The sequence below is a fragment of the Equus caballus genome, chromosome 4 (assembly GCF_041296265.1).
Source record: "Equus caballus isolate H_3958 breed thoroughbred chromosome 4, TB-T2T, whole genome shotgun sequence".
In the NCBI taxonomy this organism is placed as follows: Eukaryota; Metazoa; Chordata; class Mammalia; order Perissodactyla; family Equidae; genus Equus; species Equus caballus.
Window position 1 is genome coordinate 20532398 of NC_091687.1, and position 27677 is coordinate 20560074.

The 27677-nt window shown below is 44.4% G+C and overlaps 1 protein-coding gene across 6 annotated transcripts in view; it reads right to left on the bottom strand.

The window, feature by feature from the left end:
* GRB10 (growth factor receptor bound protein 10) overlaps positions 1-27677 on the bottom strand; it is a 205153-nt gene that overhangs the window by 125150 nt on the left and 52326 nt on the right. For 3 of the 6 annotated variants that reach the window (XM_023639064.2, XM_070264430.1, XM_070264431.1), the window contains one exon: positions 15626-15723. The exons of 1 other annotated variant lie outside the window; for it this stretch is intronic. In XM_023639064.2, coding sequence (XP_023494832.1) covers positions 15626-15676 — 51 coding nt within the window. In that variant the 5' untranslated portion in view covers positions 15677-15723. Of the gene's footprint in view, positions 1-15625; positions 15724-24977; positions 27230-27677 lie in introns of those variants that run through there. 2 more of the 6 variants (XM_070264432.1, XM_070264435.1) reach the window with 2 other exon arrangements.

A 27677-nucleotide genomic window follows, 5' to 3' on the forward strand; every position in this document is an offset into this window, starting at 1 on the left:
AACCCTGCCCCCACTTATTGCCAGAGTGGCAACACTCAGTGGACACACACCCACAAGGCCTTCACCCTCTCCTAGAACCCGGAGAGGTGCTCATGTCGGAATTTTCAAATCTACCTCAGAGCAAACACAGAAATTGAAGTTCACAAATTCCCAAAGCCCGAACAAGAGGCCGCACGTCTTTGCTACAGTGCTGCGAGTCACAACTGGCCATCCTTCAGGAGCCCAGAGACTCACAGGCAAGGAGGTGGAGGTGGCAAGAGAAGGCAGGTTTGCTCTCAGGCTCCCTGCTTCGCCTGAGCACCGCATCTGCCACCAGGCGGTCCTGCCGTGAATGCAGCCCCACGACTGCTAAGGGCTGGCCCTCCAATCGACCCCTTATTCCACATCACTCAGTGTTCTGCTTCCCTGACTCAACCCTGATCCAGAACCCTGCCATCTCCTCTCCAGTCCCCGAAGGAAAAGTCGACTCTTCCAGTATTTAAGGTCTTCTGACTACATCCAGGTCTTTAATTATGTATATAACTTGTTGGGAGGGGTACCACACCGACTAAAATTCAGAACTAGGTAGAAATGACTAATAACAAAGACCAGGGTCTGCTGCCAAGAAGGGGCAGCCATCACTCGGAGAGGTGGGCCTGGAAGTCAGAGGGTAGGAAACACCAACAATTTCACAATTTTACAATTTTACAATTGGTCTGTGTCTTAGGAACTCTAGTGAGAAGTGGGGAATTCCTGCCGATATAATTATTGTGGCTCAGAAAAGGAGCTATTTCAAGTCAGTGAAATTCTAACTAATAAGAAATGTGATGTCACAAACACTCCATTTAGTAAATGACAGCACAATGTTTCTTGCACCAATAACTCTACTGTCCATTCTTGCTTTCACATACGGTTGAAGTTTTTCCAAAGTTCTGAACTTACTGATTTTAAACCCAACTGGTGGTTTCTGTCAAAAATTAAAAGTTGTAATAAATTTGGTAAGGGGCATTTTGTTGTCTCATGGGATCTACTTAACTCTCCAGAGACTGGTCAAGATGCAGGAGGCAAAGGCCCCTGGGATTTTCTCAGGCCCTCTCGGAAGAGCACCCTCCAGCTGGGCACCCTCCACTTGTTCTTGCCCGTCACGGCCATTTGCCCAGGTCGGGGGAGTCAGAGTGCCAGGGACTCCCTCCCTCTTCCTTTCCCAGGAGGAACCCAATGAGTCAGGGTCAGTGAGCACCTTCCGAATGACCCGGTCACTGAGCTCTGCCCAACTGCCCAAACACACACTATTCAGCAAAACAGAACAGCAAATACAGTTGTATAGGTGACGTGACATAGGAAGTACGAAGGCCTCCCGTTTGTTCAGCACATCTGCTCCAGACACAGGATGTGGCCTTTCGCTCTCCATCATTGGTCACTCCCCACCCCCTCACAGGGAGATGTTACTATGATGGCCCACTTACAAGAGGACGATGGGAGTAGCCTGACAAGTGTGTAGGCAACAGTAGGACAAAGCAGGACATCAGATCTTTGGATGTGAAGTCCCACGTTTTCCACCACCCATGCCATTTATTTTCTAGAACACCCTTCCCTTGTGAAAAGGAAAATGAATAGAGACCAAAACACCTACACGTATTAATATAATGTTAACTTGTTAGAACAGTAGGTAAGTAGCTCCTTTACGGACCATCAGTTCTACAGTGACTTAGTCTGGAAATGAGACAACACAGAACCTCTAACTGCTCGGTTAACAATGCTGGCAATCACAACCTTTAAAGTGCTGTGAGAGGATCAGTTAAAATGTGATGCAGGGTATGAGAAGAATCTGATAAACAAACAACAAACTTCCAAATGAAATAAAATGCGTTCTGATTTTGGCCAAACACGACTCCAAGTTCTGGAAAAATGGAAGCGACCCCAGGCTTCCCTCTCTGTCCCCACCCCTACCCGTCACAGAAGATGACTGCATGCACTGAGGCCAAAATGCCACCCACAGGCTGAACCCCTCCTGAGAGGCAAAAGGAATCAGGTCGCCCAGCTACACAGACCTCAAACAAAAAGGACCAAATTTAAAAGCGATCATTAACAAAAGGCAGCGGCATGCCCCTCAGAGCACAGCTTTGAAGCTGGGAGAACTGGTTCAAACCCTGGTATACCAGCCGGGTGATGACAATCCCTCGTCTAAAATGGGGATCACAATCCTGAGACCTCCCTAGTGGAGTGCACAGAGCTACTGCAGTCAAGTGAATCTGACAGCTTCAGATCGAGCCTTCTCACTTTCTCTCTTAGCACAACCACCCCCTGAAATGTCTACATCCAAACTCAGGCACCAAACCACATGCCAGGCTGTTACAAGGATTAACCGAGACAGGGCTGTCTTTCTAGCAGAGTAGCCAGCACCCCCACACTCTGTTTCCCCAATTAGAAGAATTACCAATTAATGAGGAGAGGGACCTCTTCCTTGAACTTTTTCAACAATCATTTCAGAATTCGGAAAGGGTTCTCACTGTCCTGGTTGAGCAGGAAAAGGCCCCCGGGTTTAATATGATGTAATCCTCAGTGGTGGCTCTTCCTCATTTCGATGTGCCCTCTGGCTAGCAGAGGGCCCAGGGCGAATGGCAGCCTGCGGCCAAGAGTCCGGAGGCAGAATGAGGTAAGCTGGGTCTGGCCCACAGTGCCAGCCTGGGTCCCCACTGCATCCCGCCTGGGTTCCCACACTGCACCTGGACCAGGTATGATAGCTCTTCACAGGTTAGGTGTGTGATGGAGCAGGGAAGAGCAGAGAGAAGCTTGCTGAAGGACACGGCTGACAAGTCAAGGCGGTGCTCCTTTGGGGTACCTTCCATAGAGCTTTGTGCAAGGCAAGTGGCCAAGACAAAAGTGAACAAGCAGCACAGATCCCCGAGCACTAGAAACTCAGTCCTCTTGCCCAAGAGCTGCTTGTCCCTACAAGACAACACCTGGTCAGCCCTGGCAGCAGGGAGGCATGCTGGGTCCTGACCTTGGCGTGGGTCACAAGAAGCTGTTCATCGCATCTTCGTGTATGAAAAAGCTTGTGGTGTCATGAGCCAAATGCTTATCAATTGCTGGTGTGACAAACTCCATGACTGAGCAAAGAACTTCATTCTCTTTGCGTGTTTCCTCATCTGTATAGTGAGGTCTTTGGACCACATGATCTCTGTATTTCTTTTCAGCTCCAAAGCTGATTCTGTATACTACATAAAAATGTTGTGAGGATAATCTATTCCTAGAACCATGGTTAAAATAGTATTATGAGGGATTTCTGTGCTTCCAGTTAAGATGGGATATCAAGGACTAGATGTACCCCTCCCCTTAAATAAAAACTTGAAATACTTTTCATACGTTTGCCAGCAGGCAGCACAGGACAGTACTCCTGAGAGAGAGGAAGCAAATGCAGGGAGCTCTCCCAGTGGCCCACTCGCTGCCTGCACAGTCTCTAATCTGCAGCACAAGGAAAGGGATCTCACACACAGTCTGGCGGTCCTTCTAAGGAGACAGAATTCAGAGTCCAGGGAGGCCGGGGCACAGAGGAGAGTGCTGGAGACCTGCAGAGGGTGCCCTGCAAATTGTTAGCTGAATATTGATTAACGCATGCATGTAAAGAAACTCCACAGGCCAGGGAACGAAGCACGGGCAAGAAGCAGGGAGAACAATCTCCAGAGCTCACAGTGCAGGGCAAAGTCTGTGCTCCCTCCAGCCAGAAAGGAAAGCTCCATGGGACACTGAATCAAGTCCTTAGAAGGGTCTTGCCTCAAGTGAGGGCAAATTAGGTCTAGATTAAAAGCAATTCCAGGCCCAGCTAACAAAGTTTAAAAGCAAGCTTCAAGAGGATCAAAGTGTTTCCAAGAAGACTAATTGTTCCCATAATAAATCCCCCAAATATTTAAAGGGATACCAAAAAGAAATCCAGCACTCAACCATGTAAAACTCACAACGTCTTACATTCAATCAAAAACTATCGGGCTTGAGAAGAAAATAAGATCCATAATGACAAGATAAATCAACCAAGAGAAACAGACCTAGGAATGTCAAAGATGATAGAAGACAACTATGTTAAAACAACTAGGATAAATACACTCCATGTGTTCAAGAAGGTAAAAGAAAGTATGATCCTGATAAGGCAAGGAATGGAAGACAGAAAATGACCAAATCCAACCTCTAGATATGAAAACACAATACATGAGATGAAAAATACACTGGATGGGATTAACAGCAGATCAGACACTACACCTCTTCTCTACTCTCCTGCCATCCTCATGACAGATCTCAGGACACACCCTGGACTTTCCACTGAGGGCTGGAGAAGCCTGGGGTAGGAGAGCCCCCATGAAGACAGAGCAGTAGAAACTCTCCAGAATGACCAACACAGACAAAATAAAAGATGGGAATATTATGATCAACTCCCCGAAATTATGCCCAAAGTGGGGAGAAGGGGAGGGACTCAGGTTGGGACGAGAGAGAGCTGAGGGTGAACCTAGCACCTTACACATTCTGGCTCTTTGACCTGAGCTAGGTAAGTCAACAGAAGTCTCTGAGCCTCAGAGTCAACAGAGGTAAATTTGGATAATAGTACCCATTTCACAGAGTTTGCTGGGAAGACTGAGTGACAAGTATAAAAAGTCCCAACAGGGACTGTTCAGGCAGCCTAGTAGTCAAGTTCGCCTGCTCTGCTTTGGTGGCCCCGGGTTTGCTGGTTCAGATCCTAGGTGTGGACCCAACACCATTCATCAAGCCATGCTGTGGCGGCGTCCCACATAGAAAAACCAGAAGGACTTCCAACTAGGATATAGAACTATGTAGTGGGGCTTTGGGGAGGAAAAAAAAAGTCCCGACACAAAATAAAGGCCAGTTCCTTTCTCAATCCCCAAAGAGATGACATCCCACTTTGTTACAGCCTTGTATAGGTGGGAGAAAGGGGAGGGTCAAGGGAAGACACATGGAGGGTCTTCACAGTTCTTTCAGAGTTGTACACACTCGAAAAGCAGTTGTAAATGACAAATGCCTAATGAGCGACAGGGTTCCTCCACCTTCAACAAACAGCAAGGGCATCACGGACAGCTGGCCTCCACCGCAGAAGGTCCAGGTGCCAGACTGTGTGCTCCCAGTCATGCCACCAAAAGGAGTTATGCTCCTCAGAAAGGATGGAAGCATGCGTGTGTGTAATGCGTATATCATTTGTACCACGTGTGGAACACAAGCACTACAAATCTAACACATACTGGGCACCGATAATCTACAGACACTGCACCAGCCCTTCCTGTTTCCACCACCGAGGATACAAAATGTTTCTTTATCCAAGAACCCTCCCCTGAGTTATGAACCTTGTTCCTCGGCAGCAGGTCTCAAGAGACCATCTTCCTGGTCCGTGCACCTCCCCCAGGCATTTGAGGAGACTGCTCATTCACATCTCTACCTAAGGTCTCCTCTCTTTCTCTAAAAAGACGTTCCTGGGCTAACAGATCCCTGGATCCATTTAAAATACGACTGTCAGATACAGCTATCTGTTAACCCTTCCCCCAGCACCAGTCTCTAGGAGGAGCTGTGAGGAACAATAACAAGGTCATGTGACTCTACACCAAAACTGCTCAAAATGGACTTGCTGAGAACAAAGCAGACCCAGCCTTGATCACCCCAGCGCATTGACTCCTCTCACTCCAGGGAAGCCTGGAGTCTCTAAAGAGTCCAGCGAAACGCTGACGCTCAGCCTGCACAAATGTTACAGCTCGGCAGACTAAGTGTCAGGCCACCACACGGGATAGGGCTTCCCAAGCCAGGAACCAGAGGCCCGTGCAACAGTGTTCACCAGGTGCACAGAAAAAGATATGACTGATGTAGGGATAAGAGAAAAGGACAATCCATCCCTACTCAAAGACTGGACGCTTGGATGATCAAGAAGATGGCGAACTGACACCGGGTTTGGGGGAGAAGAGAGGCTAGTTTGGGTAACAGGAAGATCAATTAGATTTGAAATTTATGTATTCTGAAGTGCTGGCATTACAATAGTCCCCAGAAATACTTTAGTGAACACTAGTCAGCAATCCTTCAGTTAGGTACCCAAACCAGAAAGAAGAGTCAGCCTCAAACTCGTCCTTATCCACATTCTAACTGGTTACCGAGTCCTGCTGACTGCGACCCATGCTTTTTTCATGGCCACTGCAGCATCCTGAGCACAGGCAACCTCACATCTCGCCTTGAACCACCAACTCTGAGAGTAGCTGAGAAGTGACTGTCATGTCTCAATCGTACCCCACACACGGGAGACAGGATCATGCCCAGGGTCCCGTGAATCTGCATCCTAAACCCTCACTCTACACCTAATAGTTCAGTCTCTGAAGACCACTGACCTAAATTTACTCAAACCAATTTGTTCACTAAGAAGCAGGTTTCATAACACATTAACACCCAGTTCATTGGGAGCCTGAAATACACCACACCCAAGCTGAAAATCCAGCCTGGAAATCCTGAAAGCAGAAATTGCTTTTCACAGTTCTCGGTACAAGAAAGCTTTATGAACCAACGAAAGGAAGTCTGCAATTTCTGATCAAAGTCTGAGCTCAAGGAGGACTATACAATCCTCGCCAGGGCGATGCAGTTCCAGCGTAACCGATCAGAGCTGAGAGACTCAGATATCGAACTCTAGGTCACCTAAGGAACAGAGAAGTAGACCCGATCTTCAAAGACACTCACCCACCCATTCAACGAATATCGACTAAGCACCTAATATAAGGCCAGCACATTCGTGCTTAAAGCAAAGATCCTACCCTCTTTGCTTTACATTTTATTTGGAGAAAACAGATAGTAAGCAATAAACATACCACACAATTTACTTATTTATAATTTAAGGGGGTGGTGCCATGGAATAATAAAAGAAAAGCATACAGCAGTGTCAATAGGGGAGGAGGTTGCAATTCAAATAAAACTCGATGGAAGGCCTGATCGAAAAGGGACCCCCAGCGAAGACCGGGGAGCAGAAGGGACAAGGCGCACAGGTTTCGAAGGGCAATGCCAGCGTGTGAGGACCTCAGTCGAGCCCGAGATGGCAGCCCATGCAAAGCAACCTCAATATCTCCATCCCAATTGTGACTATCCTGAACAATCAGAGTCGATGCCAGTTTCCCTGTGAAATAACCGTCAGAACTAGCTTCTTACATTTCTGTCACACTTTCCAATTTTCAACCAATAATGAAAAGTCTTGTTCTTCCTATGAGTTTATGCTCCTTTTACGGTTTATTTTTTACTTTTTTGAGCTCCACTATCGAGTGATCAAATCCCAGTCCCTCTGTCGTAAGCAGGCTCTGGGGCACCAGAAACAGCAGTGGAGACACCCCGCCCTCCCCCGCCCGGCGGCGGATGCCCTTCCCAGAAAGAACCTTAGCTCCTCTCAGCAAGCCCAGGAGGAGCCCACACCGAGCTGCAGGCAGACATGGGAAATCCACCTACAGAAAAAGAAATGTCGGATTTCCTATCACTTTTCCAGAAAAGTTAAGCAACACAAGCAAAGTGACAGAAAATTCAGTAAGTGGAAATGCTAAAACATCAGCTAAATATTTACTTTCTCCTTAAAAGATCAATTATGGAAAAATCTCACAGAAGTTAATAACAATGCTAACCTCCAATAATAGCAATTTCAAAAGCTTTTTTAGGCGAGGGTTTCTTCCTAGCTAATACAAAATAATAATAATTTTTAAAAGGTGCCAGTAGACACGTTCTCAGGGTCTCCCTCAAACATGCATAAATATTTAACATGTTCTAGGGGAAGTGCCGAGGTAAGTGTTCACTGTATGATAAAGCTATGACCAGGATGCATTAGTGGCCCCTGTTTGCTGGGGTTAATAACTGGTGCTGGTGAGAACAGGTGAGCAGGGTCCGTCCGCCACCAGGTGCCAAATGAGGCAAAGAGAGCAGAGGACACTGCCCAAAGAAGAAAAAATAACCAGTAACAATAAAAGGATCCACGCATGCCACTGTGAAATTGAGCATGAGCTAGATACGGCACAGGAATACAAGAATATAATTTAGGGGCCCGCCGGTGGCGCAGCGGGTAAATTCGCACATTCCGCTTTGGCAGCCCAGGGTTCACCCGCCGGATTCCGGGTGCAGACGTGGCACCACTTGGCAAGCCATGCTGTGGAAGGCGTCCCACATATAAAGTAGAGGAAGATGGGCATGGATGTTAGCTCAGGGCCAGTCTTCCTCAGCAAAAAGAGGAGGATTGGCAGCAATTTGCTCAGGGCTAATCGTCCTCAAAAAAAAAGAACATAATTTAAACCTAGTTACTACTTTAAAGACCAAAGAAGAAATTAAATAGAGGAAAAAGCTCATGTTTAAATTATTCCATACGCTTTAATAAAAGGAATAATTTCAAGGTTCCCCTCTCTCCCAAAATGCACCATTTTTTTAAAAAAGTTAAAATAGCCTAAAAATTTTTGTCAATCAAAACATTCACTACTTGTTTACAACACATCCTTGTCCTCAGGCTGGCTGTCTGAAGCCCATGCAGGAAGCAGCCACAGCGTGTCCCTCCGCAGCTGAGCACACAAGTTCCACTCGCCCAAATCCGCCGGCCGAAGTGCCATAATAATGCCCTCCACACCTCGGCGACAGGAAGGAAAGAAATGCCTGCTTCATTGAAGTTTAATAAATCGTTAATACCAATACCACAGACTCTCTGCCATATTCAAATATTCTAACATGGTACCAGATCCCCAGCTGTGAACCTGTCCTCAACTTTGTCAGAGAACACAGAAATGGCTCCAGGGCCTCGGGGTGCCCAGGAGCCTCACCCCTCCACAAGGTTGCCATCCACCGCGCTGGCCCACAGGAGGCAGGGACAAGCGTTGCCTTTGTGCTCCAGAGCCCTGAGAAGGACAGCCTTACACCAGAGAAACGGAGTTCTCCACACAGCAGCCAGAGCCTGCTTCCAAAATCCAACCCAATCGTGTCGCCAGGCCCCCTCCACCTCAGCTTCCAACAGTGCAGTACCCACTCCAGGAAACAGGCTGAGATCCTTAACTCTGGCCCAGGAGCAGGGTGACACATAACTCATGGCTATGACCAGGGTGTACGCAAGAGCGAGAGGAGACACTGTTCATAATTACAGAACAGCAAGCAGAATGTGAGTCTGCGATGTGCAAACCACGACGGATGTCAACCTCCCTTAGAAGGTCCAGTTACCTTCTCTGCAAACATGACCCTGAGCCCAGGGGGGAGGTCTGCAGAAAGCACACACTCTTACAGAAGGCAGGGCGAGCGTGGACCCGTGCAAGACGTGACAACCAGCAGCCAGAGTGTAGTGAGAAGATGAGGGGGCCAAGAGGAGGCCAGAGGGGTGGGCAGTGGCCAGACAACACAGGACTTCCTAAGCCAAAGGGACAACATGGACGACGGTCAGTAATTCAGCTGACACCAGAAAACACACACCCAGAACAAGCAAGTACAGGTACACTTATCCTCCAAGCCCCCCACGAGGCAAGTCCTGTCACATTACCAGCAACAAATGTGTGTTTGGGGACGGGGTTGATGAGTGACTGTCTGATATCCAAAGCTAGGCCACCCCCACACTGAGCAGCCCACAAGGCATCCAGGGCCCCGATTCACAATTTCACAAATGAAACCCCCCACCACGGCAACTTTCTAATTCTGCTGGCCCCAAGCCTCCCACCTTTCCAGCCCTTCTGTCTGGCTATGAAATCTTACTCTGGCCTCTCAATCAATCAATTTGGTCTGCAAGCTGGCATCACACACCTGCCCAGCCAAGCACACAATGCCAAGGAGAAGCAGAATGGCAGGGTGGAGAAGGACATGTGTCCCATAGGCCCCGTCCCTGATCTGCAACGTACAAGCCCTGTGACCTTGGGAGCTACCAGCCTCTTCAAGCTGTGGTCCCCTTGAAAGAAAAAATAGACAAAATAACACTTGCACAGCGCTTGCCACAGTATCAGATACAAAATAAAAATAATACACAGAAGGTATTCAATAAATAAAGCTATGAGTGTTATTCAGAAGAAATCTGAGACTTCGAGCCTACACTTAAAAGGATGACACTATTTAAGAAGATGAGCTTTAGGCAATAAAAACAAAAGCATTCTGAATAGAACATGTCTGTCTCTCTAATAAAAAAATACATACTTTTTAAATATTTATTTAAATTTATTCATTTATTTATAGTATTTCATTAAGACATTCTCCCATTTTAACATTTTTGAAATTCAAACATCTTCCAACTGATCCACATTTAAGGATTATACATGATCATCTTTCTCTTTATTTTGACTAAAAAGCTGCCATTAAAATTCACCCTTAATCTTACGGTATTTTGGGATCAAATAAATTCAGTAAGAGCAAAATCACAGGATACAAACTCAATGTTTCATTATGGAAGCTCTGAGGAGAATTAAGTCCATGACAGCTGGACAATAACTTCTCCTCCTCCTCAGTCTCACCATTATTAACACACTCACTCCCCTTCAAAGATATAAACCATTCCTCAGTAGGGGAAATGTCCCTCTGTCTTGACATTCTCATCTGTAAGGGGAGATCAGGAAGGCCCCCACCTCACAGGCTGGTGGGAGGATTAAATGGGAAAATCCAAGTAAAGTTTCTTGGTATGACGACCAGCACATAGTAAGAGCCTCAGTTTTTCATCTGTACAATGGGTATCATGAAGGTCTCATCTCACAGGGTTGCTAGATGGTTAAATGGGAGAATCCAAGAGGAGTACACAGAAGTGCTGAATCTTTTCCCCTCTACCCACCTCCACTGAGTCATGAGCTCTGGGCTATAGAATGTCCACGTTTGACGGTTTTGTCAGGAAACAACGTTAGGTCCCTATTGGTCCCCACAAAGCACACTGTTGACACTGATCCAGTTAGTTTTGCACCTGGTGTCTATCAGGCCAGCGCTAGGAGTCTCTGAAGGGAAGGTGGGCATGTCATTAATCTGGTGTCCCAACATCGAACCACGGTCTGTCCATCATTTATAACACAGCAAGTGAATGAGCAATTAGCCACGTTATTCCAAACATTTAAGGAAAAGAGTGTTACACTGATTCCATAAGTTACAGAAAGTATAAAAACACATGCTATTTCCTAACACGTCATTAACTATCTAGGATTTCAATAATGAAGCCAATTAACTGCAATTTGCCAGATCAGTGAGAAAATGTTTTCCCAAACCAAATGCCATATATTTTTCAGTGAATATTTTACAGTGATTTCAAAGACTTGAAAAGACTGTAATCTCAAACTTACATAGGTATCACAAAAATCACTTAAAAATTGTACTTCTAAAAAAAGAATTCTATGCTCAATCAGAGAGCAGCTCATGTAATGTCAAAATAATAGCTCTCATTTACTGAGGGTCTTTTATGTGCCAAGCACAATGCCCAGCGCTTTGTAAGTGACCTCTGATTCTTACAGTGACATTGTAAAAAGAAAAAATGTACAGAGAATTTAAACAAAGTGTATGGTCATGCAGCTGAATAGTAGTATATTGTCAATGCATTTATAAATTGCCTGCTTTACCTCACAAAACATCTCTATTAAATAGTGGTTGTTACTAAATTAAGAATTATAATCTTAAATGATCTGCAAAACCATTTTCGGTAAATGTCCTATCAGTTGGAACAGTCTCATAAAATAAAAATATGGGATGTTTCAAATGATCTTTGCATTCTCCCACCTCAAGTATAAGAGCTATGACATGGGAAGTTACTGTCCACAAATTTCTTGAAGAAAATGTATTCCAACGAAAATGTCCCTTTGCCAAATTACAGGTGTATAAGGTTAAAAATGCAAGAGCTACAGAATCACTCTCTGACTTAAAAAAAGAACAGTGACAGAGACTTGGGAATGATATTCATTTCCAGAGACTGATCCCAATTGACTATAAGGAATGATGTCATCCTCCAGCTCCTCTGCCAAAAGATGGATGAATCCAGATGTCAGGGCAACCAACAGAAAATCCATAGCTGTATGTGATCGGCAAGCGAAGTCTTACTCAAGGGCTATTGGTCTTGACCCTGTTGCCCCAACAATGAGCACGAGACAAGCGGACATAAGGAGGCCACTGTGGCCTCTGTCCACCCAGAAGACTCATTCGAGCTTTGCTGATGTGGCCTGAAAGCTGCCACGGGCGAGATGTAAACAAAAGAGTGTGGCTGTGTTCCAATAAAACTTTATTTACAAAAGTGGACAGCCAGCCGGATTTGGCCCACGGGCTGCAGTTGGCCAACTCCTGCACTAGAAGGCAGGTTGCCAGCCTGAAGGCTCAGAGATACATAACTAAAATGGAGCCAAAAGATGCAACTTGTGGAAAGCTGGGGCTGGGACAGAATGTATGAAATTTCTCTACAAACGGAGGGTGGGAAATGAGGACCCATTCTGCAGGAACGCTGTTGTCCTAATCCACCGGCAAGCTGAGTCTCTGGAGGGCAGGGGCACAAGGACAGTTTCTACAATGCTTTCCTTCTAACACAAGCCCATGTGCTTTCAATCCACAAATCAGGAAAAAAATCACAACAGTAAAAATAAATATTTGGAATAAATATTTGGAAATTCAGTAGCAATATTAGCAACCTCCATCAAATTTATAGGCAACCGTTTCATTCTTAAAGCACAGCTTAATATTTTGTTCAGATGTTTGTACCCGAATTCATTTTACTTTCTATTTTTGCATGTTTCTGAAGGATAATAAATGTTTTTCTTTACCGTAGTTCTTGTAATAGGCACGCATAATCCCTTCTTCAAAACCCTGGAGGCTGGATGCGGTTGGGAATTAAGAATTGTCTGGACTTGAGAAAGATAATGCAGGGTCCAGGGCGGCCTAGTAATCTGGCCCATCTAGGGCAGAGTAACGGACAAAGCTGGATCCTGCCGTGACATGAGAAATGAAAACCCTTCTCCATTTGGAGCTTTTTGGATTTTAAAACTGCAGACAAGGGGCTGTAAGCCTCTATTTATAACGCCCCCCCCCCCCCCCACCCCGAGATCTCTCATTTCTAGTTGACTAAAATATAAACTCCTCCCTCAGCTCATCAGGCCGGGCATTTCCTCGGCCTGCCCTCTGCCCAGACTGCCCTGCCCAGTCCTGCCTGGGCGCCACCCACAGCTCCGGGCACTTCCTCAGGGAGGCCTCCTTGACCTTCCGGCCTCTCTCTCCCACTGTGCTATTTCATCTGCTTAAGAATTATTACCATTATTCCCAATTACCTTATTTGCCAGTCACCTCACATCTACCTCCCCGAGGAGGACACATAAGCCCTAGGGTTTGTCTGCCTGGCGCAAAGCTGCCTCCCTAGCACCCACACTGTGTCTGGAACCTGGATGTACTTGATCAATAACCAAGGAATTAAAAGTAACAAACCTGAACTGGGTGCCTAAGATGTGGCTGGCCGCATGCTGGGTAATCTCTATGCATTTCCTCCCATCCCCATACAACTCTAACACCATTAAGCCTTTTTGACCAACAGAAAAACTAAGGGACGGGAAAGTTATGTGATTCCCCCAAGGCCACATAACTATGACAACACCACATCTTAAAAGTGCAGCAGTCCATCCGCTGCTCCACCAGCCCCCGCCCCCCACACCCCAATCTGCTGCCTCCGTCACTAAGCAGAAAGCAGGATAATTAAATGCACACACTAATTTTGGTGCTTCTGTGTACATAAGAAAGTCTACGTATCAGCAACTCATTGCCTGACTGTATCTGATCCAGGCCATGGCTATCAGTGAACAGCTAGAATTAGAAAATTATTTGTATGTTGAAGATCTTAAGAAGAAATTCTTCCCTATAAAAACTTGGAGAAGTATCCAATTGCTGTAATTGGAGATTGCTCAAGAATGGAACTCACTATAAATCATCCCGTTTTCTGAGAAATTCTGGAACTGTCATCTAATTTTCCAGGAACAGAGGATAAATGCTGCCAAGTCTGGTTGCTGGATTTTTACAAGAGTGAGACAGTGCCTTCAAAAGCCACTAAACGCACGACTGAGCACCTCCTCAAAGGGTGACAGAGCATCACTGAGGGGGCCCACCATTTGTCCAATGCTTCCTGGCTCCTGAACAGCAGCCTCGGGCAACTGGGGCAGCAATGACAAACAGTGAACACGTCATAAAGTAAGGCATTGGCTTCAGTTAGCGCTTCTGCCATCTCTGTATGGACCAGCAGAAATCCAAGATGCCAGTGGGTGTGAAGGAGAACTAAGAGGGCCTTCACTCTTCCCTACGCCACATCTGGCCCTGAAGGTCTGCTCTGTACCCAAGTGAAGATGACACTATTCAACTAATTTAACATGGACCGCCCAGGAAGGTTTCCTTGTAGTTCACTGATCCCGTTGTCCTGGGAGTCACGGTGCGAAGTGCAAGGCAGCAGGCTGGGGTGAGAGGTGCACTCTGGGCCCAGACGACCGGCCAAAGCTAAGTGGTCACACGAGAATTGGCCCCATGACCTGTGATGCAGCAGAGAGCTTTAATCAACGGGGGGAGGCAACCAGGGCCTCTTTAAGAAAAAGAAGATAATCCTGCAGAAGGCAGAGGGCGATAGCTGGTGTACAGCTCACCCACTAACCAGGCCAGCAGGTCACCACAAAACTTCACAGTTCTGCAAGGTTTCAGCCCTCTTCAATTTTGGCTTTGTCTCAAATTCAATGATTACAGTGAATGGTATTCCTAATCTTCAGCCTTTCTTCGAAGGTTTCTTTTAGATTGATACCAAAAAAATTAAAAAGATGTCCCTCTGCAGCTGGGATGCTATAGGCAAATTTTCATCACTGTAGCTAAAAGGAGACTTCACAGATTAGGGAGAAATAAACAAGTTTAGAGAAGTGCAAAAATCAGATCAAGGGTGGAGCATACGGAAGGATTTCAAAACCTGGGACTCCTGCTGGATAGACAGAGACCAAAAGAGAGTCGGTACAAGTACTTAAATGATAAAGGACTGACAAGGATAAAGCAAGATTCGCTTGCCAAATCCAAAGAACCAAGGACCACTCCTTCAAACGCATCCCACCACACCGTAAAGCAAATGAAAATCTGTTTCAGTAGATGAAGGAAACTTGTCTAGCAGCCCACAAAGAAGAACTAGAAATTGTAGGAACAGAGATGAACTTGTTCCCCAACAAAACCCCACCTGATGCCATGAGGGTGGGGGAAAAAGGAGTCAATCTGGGGAAAGGCCTGCGTGAATGAAAGGCCAGTTATAGCTAGGCTAAGAAGCCACCCACTAAGAAACGTTTTCCTTCCCGTAAGCACTTCCTTGCCCTGTAAGCTCACGTCTCCACTTGAACATCCCAATATTCGCTATCATTCCAACTTGCCATCTGGAGTTTTAGGGCTGAGCAGGTGACAACACAGTCTCTGCTTCATTGCAGGCAAGTTTGAACCACCATGAAAAAGGATGCCATGGTCAAAGAGGACACAACGATGAGATCTTCCAAAGCAAGGCAAGGAAGACTGTGCAGAACATGCCTGGTCTTTTGCACCGTAGTACGTGTGAACAGCCCCAGTTCAGGCATTCCTTCTCCACCTGCTAGTAATGGAATGGTTCAAGGTTAGGAACTACATTTGTGCTGCGGCCCTTGGCCAACATCATTTGCCAGAGTCAGACATCCATGCTCACCCATACCTGGTAGTACGGATGGTGCAAAAAGGAATCTGGGCAGCCAGCTAAAGCCATTGGTTCCTTCTTGCCTTCTTCAAATTACATTTACTGCGCTGCAGCACCTGGAATAGAGACAGACTGTGAGAAGCCAAGCCAGAGAAAAAATTCACTACTTACAACTTGTTCAAGAGCGACATGTCTAAATGGGTCATCCTTCGACACCACTTGTAGGTTTAGTTAGGATGTCTACCCAAGGAGTACTAGGTTTTCTTCTAACACGAGGAGATTGTCGCCAACGACAAAACCTTGAGAAGCCATCTGTGTGGTTACAGGGTCTGTGGGATACAGGGGCACTCAGAGGGGTGAGGGTGACATTGACCCACGGAATTTAACTCACATTCTCAGCAGTTCCCATGAATCGCTTGAAATCCCATGACGACTTTACCATACCCTGGGAAATATGAATATAGACTAATTCCACAGAAGTGCTGACGGGGTATGTGTGTGTCACTGGGGTCCTCTGAGTACCACTTGCGTAAATTCTGGCTCTACTGGCCATAGCCAAGAACAAACCACAGTTCTCAGTGGGCACCAAACCACCACATATTGATTCAACACTCTTCTCGCAGGCCACGGTTTTGTAACTACAGTAGCCCTCCCTTGTCCTCAGTTTCCCTCTCTTCCGTTTCAGTTATCCATGGCCAACAGCAGTCCGAAAATATTAAATGGAAAATTCCAGAAATAAACAATTCGTAAGTTTTTAAATTGCGTGCCATTCTGAGTAGCGTGATGAAATCTCTCACTGTCCCACTTGATCCTGCCCAGGAAATGACTCATTTCTTTGTCCAGCGGACCCACACTCTATTCGCCACCCGCCCATCAGTCACTTGTAGCCATCTCGGTTATCAGATCGACTATCGGTATCGCAGTGCTTGTGTTCAAGTAACCCTTACTCAGTGACGGCCCCAAAGCACAACAGCAGTGATGCTGGCAATTTGGATATGCCAAAGAGAAGCCGTAAAGTGCTTCCTTTAAGTGAAAAGGTGAAAATTCTCGACTTAATAAGGAAGGAAAAAAATCTGTATGTTGAGGTTGCTAAGATCTACAGTAACTTTTATTACGGCGCCTAACTTATAAATTAAACTATCACAGGTATGAACACATAGGAAAAAACATAGTATATATAAGGGTTTGGTACTATCTGTGGTTTCAGCCATCCACCGGGGGTCATGGAACGTACCCCCGAGGATAAAGGGGGACCCCTTTACAATCTTCGAGAACATTCTCATGACACTTTCCTGACTTCTACGTGAGCTACAAGTAACATTAGCTACATTAAAATACATGTTTGGCTCCTATAACAAGCCCCTAAAAAGCAGGAAACAGATATCTTGTCTTTTTCTTTTTTTTTAATCTGCCGTGGCATAAACTGCACACCTAATGCACACGAAGCAGCCGTGGCAGCCCTGGCACTGCCTCTGACGAAGTCCCCTCCCTTTGTCACCTGCATCAGGGATCAGGGGGATCGGGAGCCTGGCCTCTGGAGGATCAGCCCTCTGCCTTCAAACACAAAAAGCTGCTACTCACAAACAAGAGACTCCCTATGAAGCGAACTTCTCTAAGATATGTCTTTCCTTCTAAATCTTAGCAGAAATTAAGAGTTTCATCCCCATGAGGACAGAAGACTCTATTACAAGTCACACTTTGGAACGCAGTGGCTGGATTACAGAAAGAGAGGGGAACCAGTGTCAGAAATCATCAGCGATGAAAACATTTTCAGGAACAGCAACATTCTCTAACATTCTCTGTCCCAATCAATCTCAGAGGTGCCAGGGACCCTTTGGCTCCTCTCCAGCCCAGAGAACAATTCACAATTCTTGGCAACATGAGGCTTTCTTGGGCCCCTTCACTTGTAGGTGTTGTTCCAGCTATGTCATCAGCTAACTCTTACTGCCCTTTAGTTATGAGCTCACAGATCACCTCCTCCAGGAAGCCCCCTCAGACTGCCCCTCACCAGTCACCACCCAAGATGGCTCAGTTAGTGTCTACTCTGGGCTCGTGGGCCACACCCCAGGCTTACATCCATCCTTGTATCTGCCACACTGAATTGTAAATGCTCCTTCTTGGTCTCACTCCCCTCAAATAAACTGTACACTCACTGGGAGCAGAGGCTCTCTGTGTTCCAGCCCCCAAGCCTGACCTTCAGTAAGTTCCAACAGAGAGAGACTGCCTGATTCTGTGAGGCTTCACTGGACTATCTGCATCCGGATCCAAGCAGGACGAGTTTCACAAAGGGCGCTCTAGTAGTCATCAGCATCGCCCAGAGCAGGGAGAAAAAACAACTCCAAGAAGGCCACACCCCCACATCCAGGGGCCACATAGGCGGGACCACCCGTCTCTCCTACATCCCCCCGCTGTGGAGGCCCAGGGACAGGCAGGCACCCGATGCTCCAGAGCACAGCTCATCTCTGAGGCTGCATTTCAGAGGAGCAACAACAGGGAACAGTGACAGGAACCTCCACAATGAGGCAACAGCGGAAAGGAACCTAGAGGCTATTTCCCCCTGTTATGCACAGGGGCCTGGAAGGGCTTATTTCCCTGAAGTAGTTTTACTATGAGGAAAATAAGAAAAATGCAGAAAGTGATTCACTTCTCTCAATGAAAGAAAGGCAAACCAGGAAGAAAGGAAAATGGAAGAAATAATACAGGCAAGAAACTGTCCAGGACCAAGTACACGGGACACTGGGAGCTGTCATCACATCAGAATTGATACTGCAGAAAGCACAATCCATGGGCGAGAAATTCCAGAAACATGAAAATAGCCCATGAAGAGAATGAACCAAATCTAATGATAAAACAGTGACCAAGAAAAGAGAACTGAGGATGCAGAGAACAAAGGCCAGTTATGAGGGAAGACCAGGCTTCCAACCTGAAAAGGACCAGAAATTGGCAAGGGACAGGGGTCCTCACATTTCAGACATCTGCAGCAAAGTCGAGATCCCCATCTAGTCACAGTCTGACTTTTTTAGAATTCAGACATAAAAGACTCATGGAAGTTTCCCAGAGGAAAACTGAAAGACTCAGGTAGCACATTAGGACATAAAATTAAGGATACTAATTCCACTAACCAAAACAGCAAAAAAAAACAAGACAAGACCTGGTATGAGCTGAACTGTGCCCCTCCCCAAATTCAATTACTGTAGCCCTAACACGCAGCATCTCAGCATGTGGGTGTATTTGGAGGGAGCATCTTTAAAGAGATCATGAAGTTAAAATGGGGTTAGCGTGGGCCCTAATCCAATATAAGAGGTTGGGACACAGATACACACAGAGGGAAGACCGTGGGAAGACACAGGGAAGAGACGGCCATCCATAAGCCAAGCAGACAGCCCTCGGGAGAAACCACCACTGCTGACATCTTGATCTCAGACTTCTGGCCTCCAAACTGTGAGAAAATAAATTTCTGTTGTTTAAGCTGCCCAATCTTTGGTACTTTGTTATGGTGATCCTAGAAAAGTAATGCAGACCTAGAAGATAAAACACTACTAAATTGCCATTATAGCTCAAAGGAGCAGAAGTGTTCTAACTCTGTAACATTTGCTACCAAGCAATTATGTTCTCTGCAAGTGTCTCTCTAAGACCCTTTACAACACCAGTACAGAAACAGAACAAAAACCCATACTAGGCCGCTGGGCAGAAAAGAGCAGGTGATGAGCAAGAGGAGTGCTACCAAGATGGTGGGGAGTACTCCATGCTTCAACTTACCAGTCCCTATAGAGGGCCAGGTTGCAGCTGGTAACCTCTCTCCAGCCTCTAGCAGGACCAGCATCCCCCAGGCCTTCAAACTCCTCTAGCCCATAAGTCAACCTTGCCCTTGTGGTAGCTAGTCTCATGTGTCAATCTGTCCAGGCCCTAGTACTCAGCCATTTAAACAAACACCAAATCTGGGGGTTGCTGTGAAGGCATTCTGCAGGGGTGGTTAGCATCTGCAATCACTGGACCTTAAGTAAAGCTGGTTACCCTCCCTAATAAGGGTGGGCCTCATCCAATCGACTGAAGGCCCAAAGAGCAAAGATGGAGGTTTCTCAGAGAAGAAAGAGTTTGGCCTCAAGACTACAGCAAACTCCTGCCTGAGTTTCCAGGCTGCTGGCCTGCCCCACAGATTTCAGACTTGCCAGCCCCCAAAAGTATATGAGCCAATTCCTTAAAATAAATCTCTTTATATAAACACACACATGTTCTGTTTCACTGGAGAACCCTGACTTATACACCCCAACCAAGTGCTGCAAGATCCCAGGACAACACTACGATGCCTCCTGTAGGCCTACCCACACCCACAAACACACCGCCAGATGGGTGTGATGGCTCTGCACAGACCACCTCCCAGCCCCTTCTCCAAACAGTCCTTCCACCTTCTACCCTACCTACAGCCTTGCCTTACTGGGGAGGCTCTTTTTCTCCCCTTCACCCACATCTCCAAGTGCCTGGGGGAAGGGTTGGTGTCCTCTGGGCTCTTTACTGCTGCAGAGAACAGCTCCTCCTGGTCCCTTAAGAACCGTATCTGCGCTCCTACCATCAGACTGTCCCATGCCCCATGCCTCCTTCTGCTGTCACTCCCGTTTCCCCCGTCTCACTCCATGCATGCTGCTTGCCCTACCTAACTTGTAAGCCCTCGGGAACTCTTGGAGGTATGGAGTTCCATATGTTGAATACATATGTAAATATACTATGTTGCCCCTGAAGTTTCAAACTTAATAGGTGTTAAGAGTGCTGACAATATCATTTAAATATGCCAGTTTCATTACCTAAATATCACCTTTGAAAGTTATTACCAAATGAGATTGCTTCTCACCTAGAAAAATATACATCCCATAAGCCCCGTTGAGTAGGTTCCTTTGGGACAAGAAAACTATAGTTAGAAACAGTAAGAGGATTGGATTAACTCTAGTCTCTAATAAAATGTATCAAACCCAAAGCTGACATCATATTCAACGGTGAAAGATAGAAAGCTTTTCTCCTAAGACCAGAAACAAGGCAAGGATGCTTCTTTTCACCCCTTCTACTCAACACAGTATTGGAAGTTCTAGCCACAGCAATCAGGCAAGAAAAAGAAATAAAAGTAACCAAATTGGAAAGGAAGAACTAAAATTATCTCTGGTCACAGATGACATGGTCCTCTCTGTAGAAAACCCTAAAAATTACACACACACACACACACACACACACAACTACATTAGAGCTAATATATTCAGCAAAGTTACAGGATACAAAACCAACATGCAAAAATCAGTTGTGTTTTTATATACTTAATGAAAAATTTGAAAAGGCAATTAAGAAAACTCCATTTAAAATAATAGCATCAAAAATAATAATTAGGAATAAACTTAATCTAAGAGGCAAAATACTTGTACACTAAAAATTACAAAATATTGCTATAAGAATATAAATAAGGAAAACATCCTGGGTTCATGGGTTGGAATATTTAACATTGTTATGATGATAATACTACCCAAAGCAAACTACAGATTCAACGCAATCCCTACCAAAATTCCTCCAGTGTTTTTGCAGAAATAGATAAAATCTTTCTAAAATTCACGTGGATTCTCATGAGACCCCAAATAACCAAGAAAATCTTGAAAAAGTTGGACCCAAATTTCCTGATTTCAAAACTTATTACAAAGCTATGGTGATCAACACAGTGTGGTATTGGCATAAGGACAGAGATACAGACCAGTGAAACAGAATAGAAAGCCCAGAAATAAATGCTTGCATTTATGGTGGATTGATTTTCAACAAAGGTGCCAAGACCGTTCAATGGAAAAAGGATACTCTTTTGGATATATGGTTCTGGGAAAGTTGACAACCACACACAACAGAACAAAGCTTACCTTACACTATAAACAAAAATTAATTTTAAAAGATCTAAATGGAAGGTCTTAAAACTATGACACCCTTTGAAGAAAACATAGGGTAAAATTTTCATGACACTGAATTTGACAATGATTTCCAGGATATGACACCAAAGTCACATGCAACAAAAGAAAACACAGAAAAAAATTGGACTTTATCAAAATTAAAACCTTATGTGCATCAAAGGACACTATCAAGAGAGTGAAAAACCCACAGAAAGGGACAAAATATTTGCAAATCATAGACAAGCATACCTCATTTTATTGCACTTTGTAGATAATGCGGTTTTTTCCACCAGCAAAAAGATTGTGACTCTCTCTGAAGGCTCAAATGATGGTTAGCAGTTTTTAATGATACACTATTTTTAATTAAGGTATGTACATTTTTAGACATAATGCTATTTCACTCTTAAAAGAACACAGAATAGTGTAAACATAACTTTTTTTGGTGTTTTTTTTTTTTTGCAGGGTAAGATACACCCTGAGCTAACATGTTTCCAATCTACCACCTTTCCCCCCCCAAAGCCCCAGCCCCAGTGCATGGTTGTATACCCTAGCTGTAAGTCGTTCTAGTTCTTCTATGTGAGCCACCACCATAGCATGACGAATGACAGATGTGTGGCGTGGTTCCATGACCAGGGAGTGAATCTGGGCTACCAAAGCAGTGAACACTGAACTTTAACCACTAGGCCATCATGGCTGGCTCAACATAAGTTTTGTTTTCTCTGTTTTGTCTTGTTTGCTGAGGAATATCTGCCCTGAGCTAACATCTGTTGCCAATCTTCCTCTTTTTGCTGGAGAAAGATTCACCCTGAGCTAACATCTGTGCCAATCTTCCTCTATATTTTGTATGTGGGTCGCTGCCTCAGCATGGTTGCTGACGAGTGGTGTAGGTCCACACCTAGGAACTGAACCCAGGCCACCAGCCACGAAGCAGAGTGCACCGAACTTAACCTCTAGGCCATGGGGCCGGCCCTCAACACAACTTTTATATGCACTGGGAAACCAAAAACTTTGAGAGACTTGCTTTGCAATATTTGCTTTATTTCAGTGGTCTGGGACAGAACCCGCAACATCTCCAAGGTATGCCTGTATCTGAAGGGATTAATATCCAGAACAAACACAGAAGCCCTACAACTCAACAACAAAAAACAAATAACCACATTTTAAAATGGGCAAATAACTTGACCAGACATTTCTCCAAAGAAGACATACAAATGACCAGTGCATGAAAAGATGCTTAACATCAATAGTCATTAGGGAAATGCACATCAAACCACAATGAGATACCAGGGAAAATAACAAGCAACAGTGAGGATGTGTAGAAATTGGAACCTCTCTGCATTGCTGGTGAGAACGTAAAACAGTACAGCCTCTGTGGAAAATGGTATCACAATTCCTCAAAAAATTAAACATAGAATTAACATATGTTTCCGCAATTCTATTTCTAGGCATATACCCAAAAGAATTGAAAGCAGGGATTCAAATAGTTGAATACTCATGTTCACAGCAGCATTATTTACAATAACCAAAAGGTGGAAACAACCCAAGTTTCCATGGACAGATAAATGGATAAGCAAAATGTAATACATATATACAATGGAATACTATTCAGCCTTAAAAAGGAATGGCATTCTGACACAAGCCACAACATGGATGAACCTTAAAGACATTATGCTAAGTGAAATAAGTCAGTCACCAAAAGACAAATATTGTATGATCTCATTCATTTGAGGTACCTAATATAGAGACAAAAAGTAGAACAGAGGTTAGCAGGGGCTGGGGGAGTGGGGTGTTTAATGGGTACAGAATTTCTGTTTCAGATGATTAAAAAGTTCCGGAAATAGTGGTCATGGCTACACAATACTGTGAATGTACTTAATTCCACTGAATTGCACGCTTAAAAATGGTAAAAAGGTAAATTTTATGTTTTGTATATTTTATCCCCACTTAAAAAAAACTATCAAAAACTTGGCTATTCAATGAGCTTCCTTTAATAAAATTAACAACTTCTGCTAAATTTAATAGACCCATGAGATTCGGCAGAATTTTTTAGGATGCTAAAGCTTGGAGATATATAAAGCAGTGGTTCCAAGTATCGCTCTTGCATAGTCATGCTATTTTGTTTTTTAAATAATACTATCATTTTTCTGGTCACAATTGTTCCATCACTTGACACCTGTTTACAGCTTTTCCATTTTGATTTATCTTGACCAGCAGCACCCTTTCTCAGTTCTGTAACTCAGCTCTCTGAGGGGGTGACATGGAACCCACACAGCAAGCCCCCTATAAAAATTATCTTGCCCCCCTTACCTGACAAAGACTAAAAAGCACTGTCGTTATCCATACTTTCACGGAGACTGAAAAAGCCACACCACTCTGAACACACCACACTTCTCAATGTCCTGCAGAAGTACAGATCTGATGATATACTGTGCTACTTTAAAGAGTTTCATTTTTAAATCATCAGCTGATTTATCAAAAATGACGTGCTCACTATAGATACTGAGGAACAGTTTCATAAGCAGATAGATATTGCATCTTTATAATGATAAAAGGCATTCTCATTAACAGTTGTAGAATGACAAAGAAATTATACCAATAACTGTTGTCTGTCTTCTTCCTTTGATTAAAGGGACTTATTGACAAGTTCAGCTTGCTGTGCTGGTTTCACGTGTCCTTTTAATTTTGAAGGTTAACCGCCCCTTTGCAAGAATGCCACTATAAATAATGTATTGGAGTCTGTCCATTTTAACTGAGTTTTGAACTTGCGATACAAATTTAAATAATCTTCACCATAAAGTTTCCACTTTGTTCCTTACTATAGTTCAGAAAAATAGTTCTAGCAAAGTCAAAAGTTTGCCGATTCTAGAGTCAATATCTTTCTTAACAATGTCAATATTTATACTTCAGGATCCAGCAGCTGAACTGGAACGTGCCTTTGTTCTTTTCATGTTTATTTTTTTTCCATTTTAAGGGTAATTTATACCAAATTAAAGTGATACAATTATCATAAACCTGAAAAATGTTGCACCCAACAAGACTTTCTCTGAAAAGTACATTGGGCATTCCCAACGGAAACTCTGAAGACTGACAGACAGCAGATGACGTTCTTACGCCTTTCACATCACAACCGCCTGCACATTATACATATCGTGGATTTAAGCGGCATAGCGTTCCCCCTCCCATCAGGACAACTTTGTACACTGGATAAATCAACCCATCTCATGACACATCAGGCTCACCACAAGCGGCAACGTGCTCAAAGCGTGCTTGGGATCTGTGCAGCCCACTCTGATACTTTCTCATCTGCTCTATTTTCCTTACGAAAACACACTTTTTGTGACCTACTAACTTCACATCAAGGCATGACAATGGGTTGCAACCCATAATTTGAACAAGGTCAGGTCTGGGTTTGTGTTGCTGTCTCGTCTCCAAGCTCACCACTGTCCTGCGCACCCACATACCTGCCAGCTCACAGAGGCTGCTGTCCACTGGCCCGGCCACTCCTATCCCCACGTCACGGCCCGCCCACACTTCTCTCCTTCCTGGCTCAGGTTTAGCAGTCCACTCCAGATGTCCCCTGGCAAACACCTGAGCTCTGGTGCCCACCTCCTCTTCTGACCTACGCCTAGAAAAACACAACTCCTCTGCTGAATGCAATCAGCCACTTCCAGGCCCCCTGAAGTCACAGACTGTGCTAAATGGACTCTTTCTATTTTTATTTAACCACAAATCCAAAATGTACATTTAATACTGCTGGGAAAGTCTAGTGCATTTCCTTAGGAAACTTACTTTGTATTCCCCAGAATGTCTGTTTCATACTTTCTCCTCTCTCCCTCCAAATAGTGACCCCCACTCGCAGGACACTCACGTGACAGCCAGCACGCCGGCCACTTCCGACCCCTTCAGCACATGCAGTGCCAGCTTGTCACCCTGTCCTCTCCGCGTCATGGCCACAGGCAGGACCTGAACGTCAATCTTCCTTCACTTTTTAGATAGTTACTAAATCCCTTCTTGTTCAAGAACTCGGTCTCGCTCCCTGCTACCCCCAGAACAGCACATGGTAGAGACCCAAGAAGATCTGCAAACCACTCAGGCTAAAGAGCATAAGCGTTGAGGGACAGGCTAAGTAACAAAATTTAAGTTAAAACTAAAGACCAAAAAGAGAAGTTTCAAGTCTTAAATCATTGCAGCAGTTTTAAAAAAGAAAGCTGTACCTTTCAGAAAAACCAGGAGATCCTGCTCTGTATTAGGAAAAATATAACTGAGCAATGTTCATGATATATTAAGACAAGCACTTGAAGAAATGAAAACAGAATATTGGCATTCTAAATCATATTAAAAGGATAAAAAGAAACTAATAAGACTTTAAACATCAAAGGGAAAATAAAAAACAGACGAAGCAGCATTCAAAACAGAAACATTTATTCAGAAGATGGATGACGTATACGTGTCAGCTGTCCAGTTCCCTTATTTCAAAATAATATTCAAAAATATTCCAGTGTAAAAAAGAAATACTCAAGGCCAAGTGAAATAGAAAAGCTTTAAAAAGAGTTTACATTAAAAACAAACAAAACCTCTAAGACCTCCAAGGAGAAACTGAGAGAAACCATTTGCTGTTGGGGACTTCCGCTCGTCAATTAGGGCAAAGGAAGGACTCCAAGTAGGATAAAAAGAAGGCAGAATACTATGCATGATGAGATAAGATCCATGGATATTCATGAAAAGTTGGTATTTGCAAATATTCACAAACATTCGTGAAACATTTCAAAAAAATACTAAGTTACAAAGAATATCAGGGCATTTTGCTAAAACATAAAGATCTCTGGAGCTAAATAAACACCTGTGCCAGCCTCCTCCTGCCAGCCAGCTGAAGACACAGACCAGACCCGGCACATCCCAGGGCTGACAGGGGCATGGGGACAGATGGCCACCGTAGCAATGGACCCCATGAGAAAGCCAAACACAACACCCCTAGAAATTAGCAACGTGTGCATAAAAAACAACTACTCTGCTACCTGAAAATCAAAAACAAGCTCTGGCCTACATAACTGGCCCAAGGAGGAAATGAATACAATAGTCTCTGGACAATTAGGACAATGAACACTCTCACGTGTCAAGACAGATAGAATGAACCAAGATTAGTAACAGGAGGAAAACAAATGCCACACCCCTTGCACCTTCTCCAAAAGAGAAAAGAAATTAAATGAACAACATGAATCCATCTTTAAACCAGAAAAAAGAAAATCCAGTCAAAAGAAATCAGAAAACATAACAAAATTTGTGAAAATTCAAGAAAGATGGTAAAAGACAAATCTCTTACAAATAATAATAAAAAACTCTCCAATATAAAAAATTTTAACCAAAGGAATATAATGATTTTTAATCATATGGTAATTTTATGGACATTTAAAAAGAAAGAAATTTGAAAACTTCAATGAAATTATAATTTTAATTAAAAATATACAAAATCAGAATAAACTAAAAAAAAAATCTCAAAATAGAAAACACTGGAGATAAAATTGAGTGAGACTCACCCTCCTTCCACTCCCCTAACATAAAGAAAGCCATGGACTGGCTCCTGCTATCAATTATTTCACGGAAAATAAATGATTCCTAAATATTTGTTTAGACCAGGCACTGGGCTAAGTGACTATATATATGTGTGTCTATGCAAACATACACACACACACTGTACACTAGCATCATTCCCATTGTTGACGAGAGGAAAATGAAGTGCAGTGGTCAAGGTCCTGGGGCGAGCGATGGGAAGGCCTGAAGGAGGAGACGGAGACCAGTCCAGAGGTCCACACTCTTAACCAGAACCCTACAGTCTGTGGTTTTCAAATTATGGTCTCTGGACAGACAGCGCAGGCAACAGCAGGGAACTTGTTAAAGTGCAAATTCTGCAGCCCAGACCCTGACCTACTAAATCAGAAACTCTAGGGGTGGGGCCCCAAAATGTGTGTTTTACAAGCCCTCAGGTGGTTGTACTGCACACTAAAGTGTGAGAACCATGCCGACCTAGCCCCAACCCTGGGCTGCACCTCAAACTCACCGTGGGAGTTCTTAAAACTCCGGGTGCCGAGCTGTACCCGAGATCAGTGAAAATAAAGCCGGGATGGGGGGGCATTGTTTTAGGCTCCTCAGTTCCTTCGGTATTT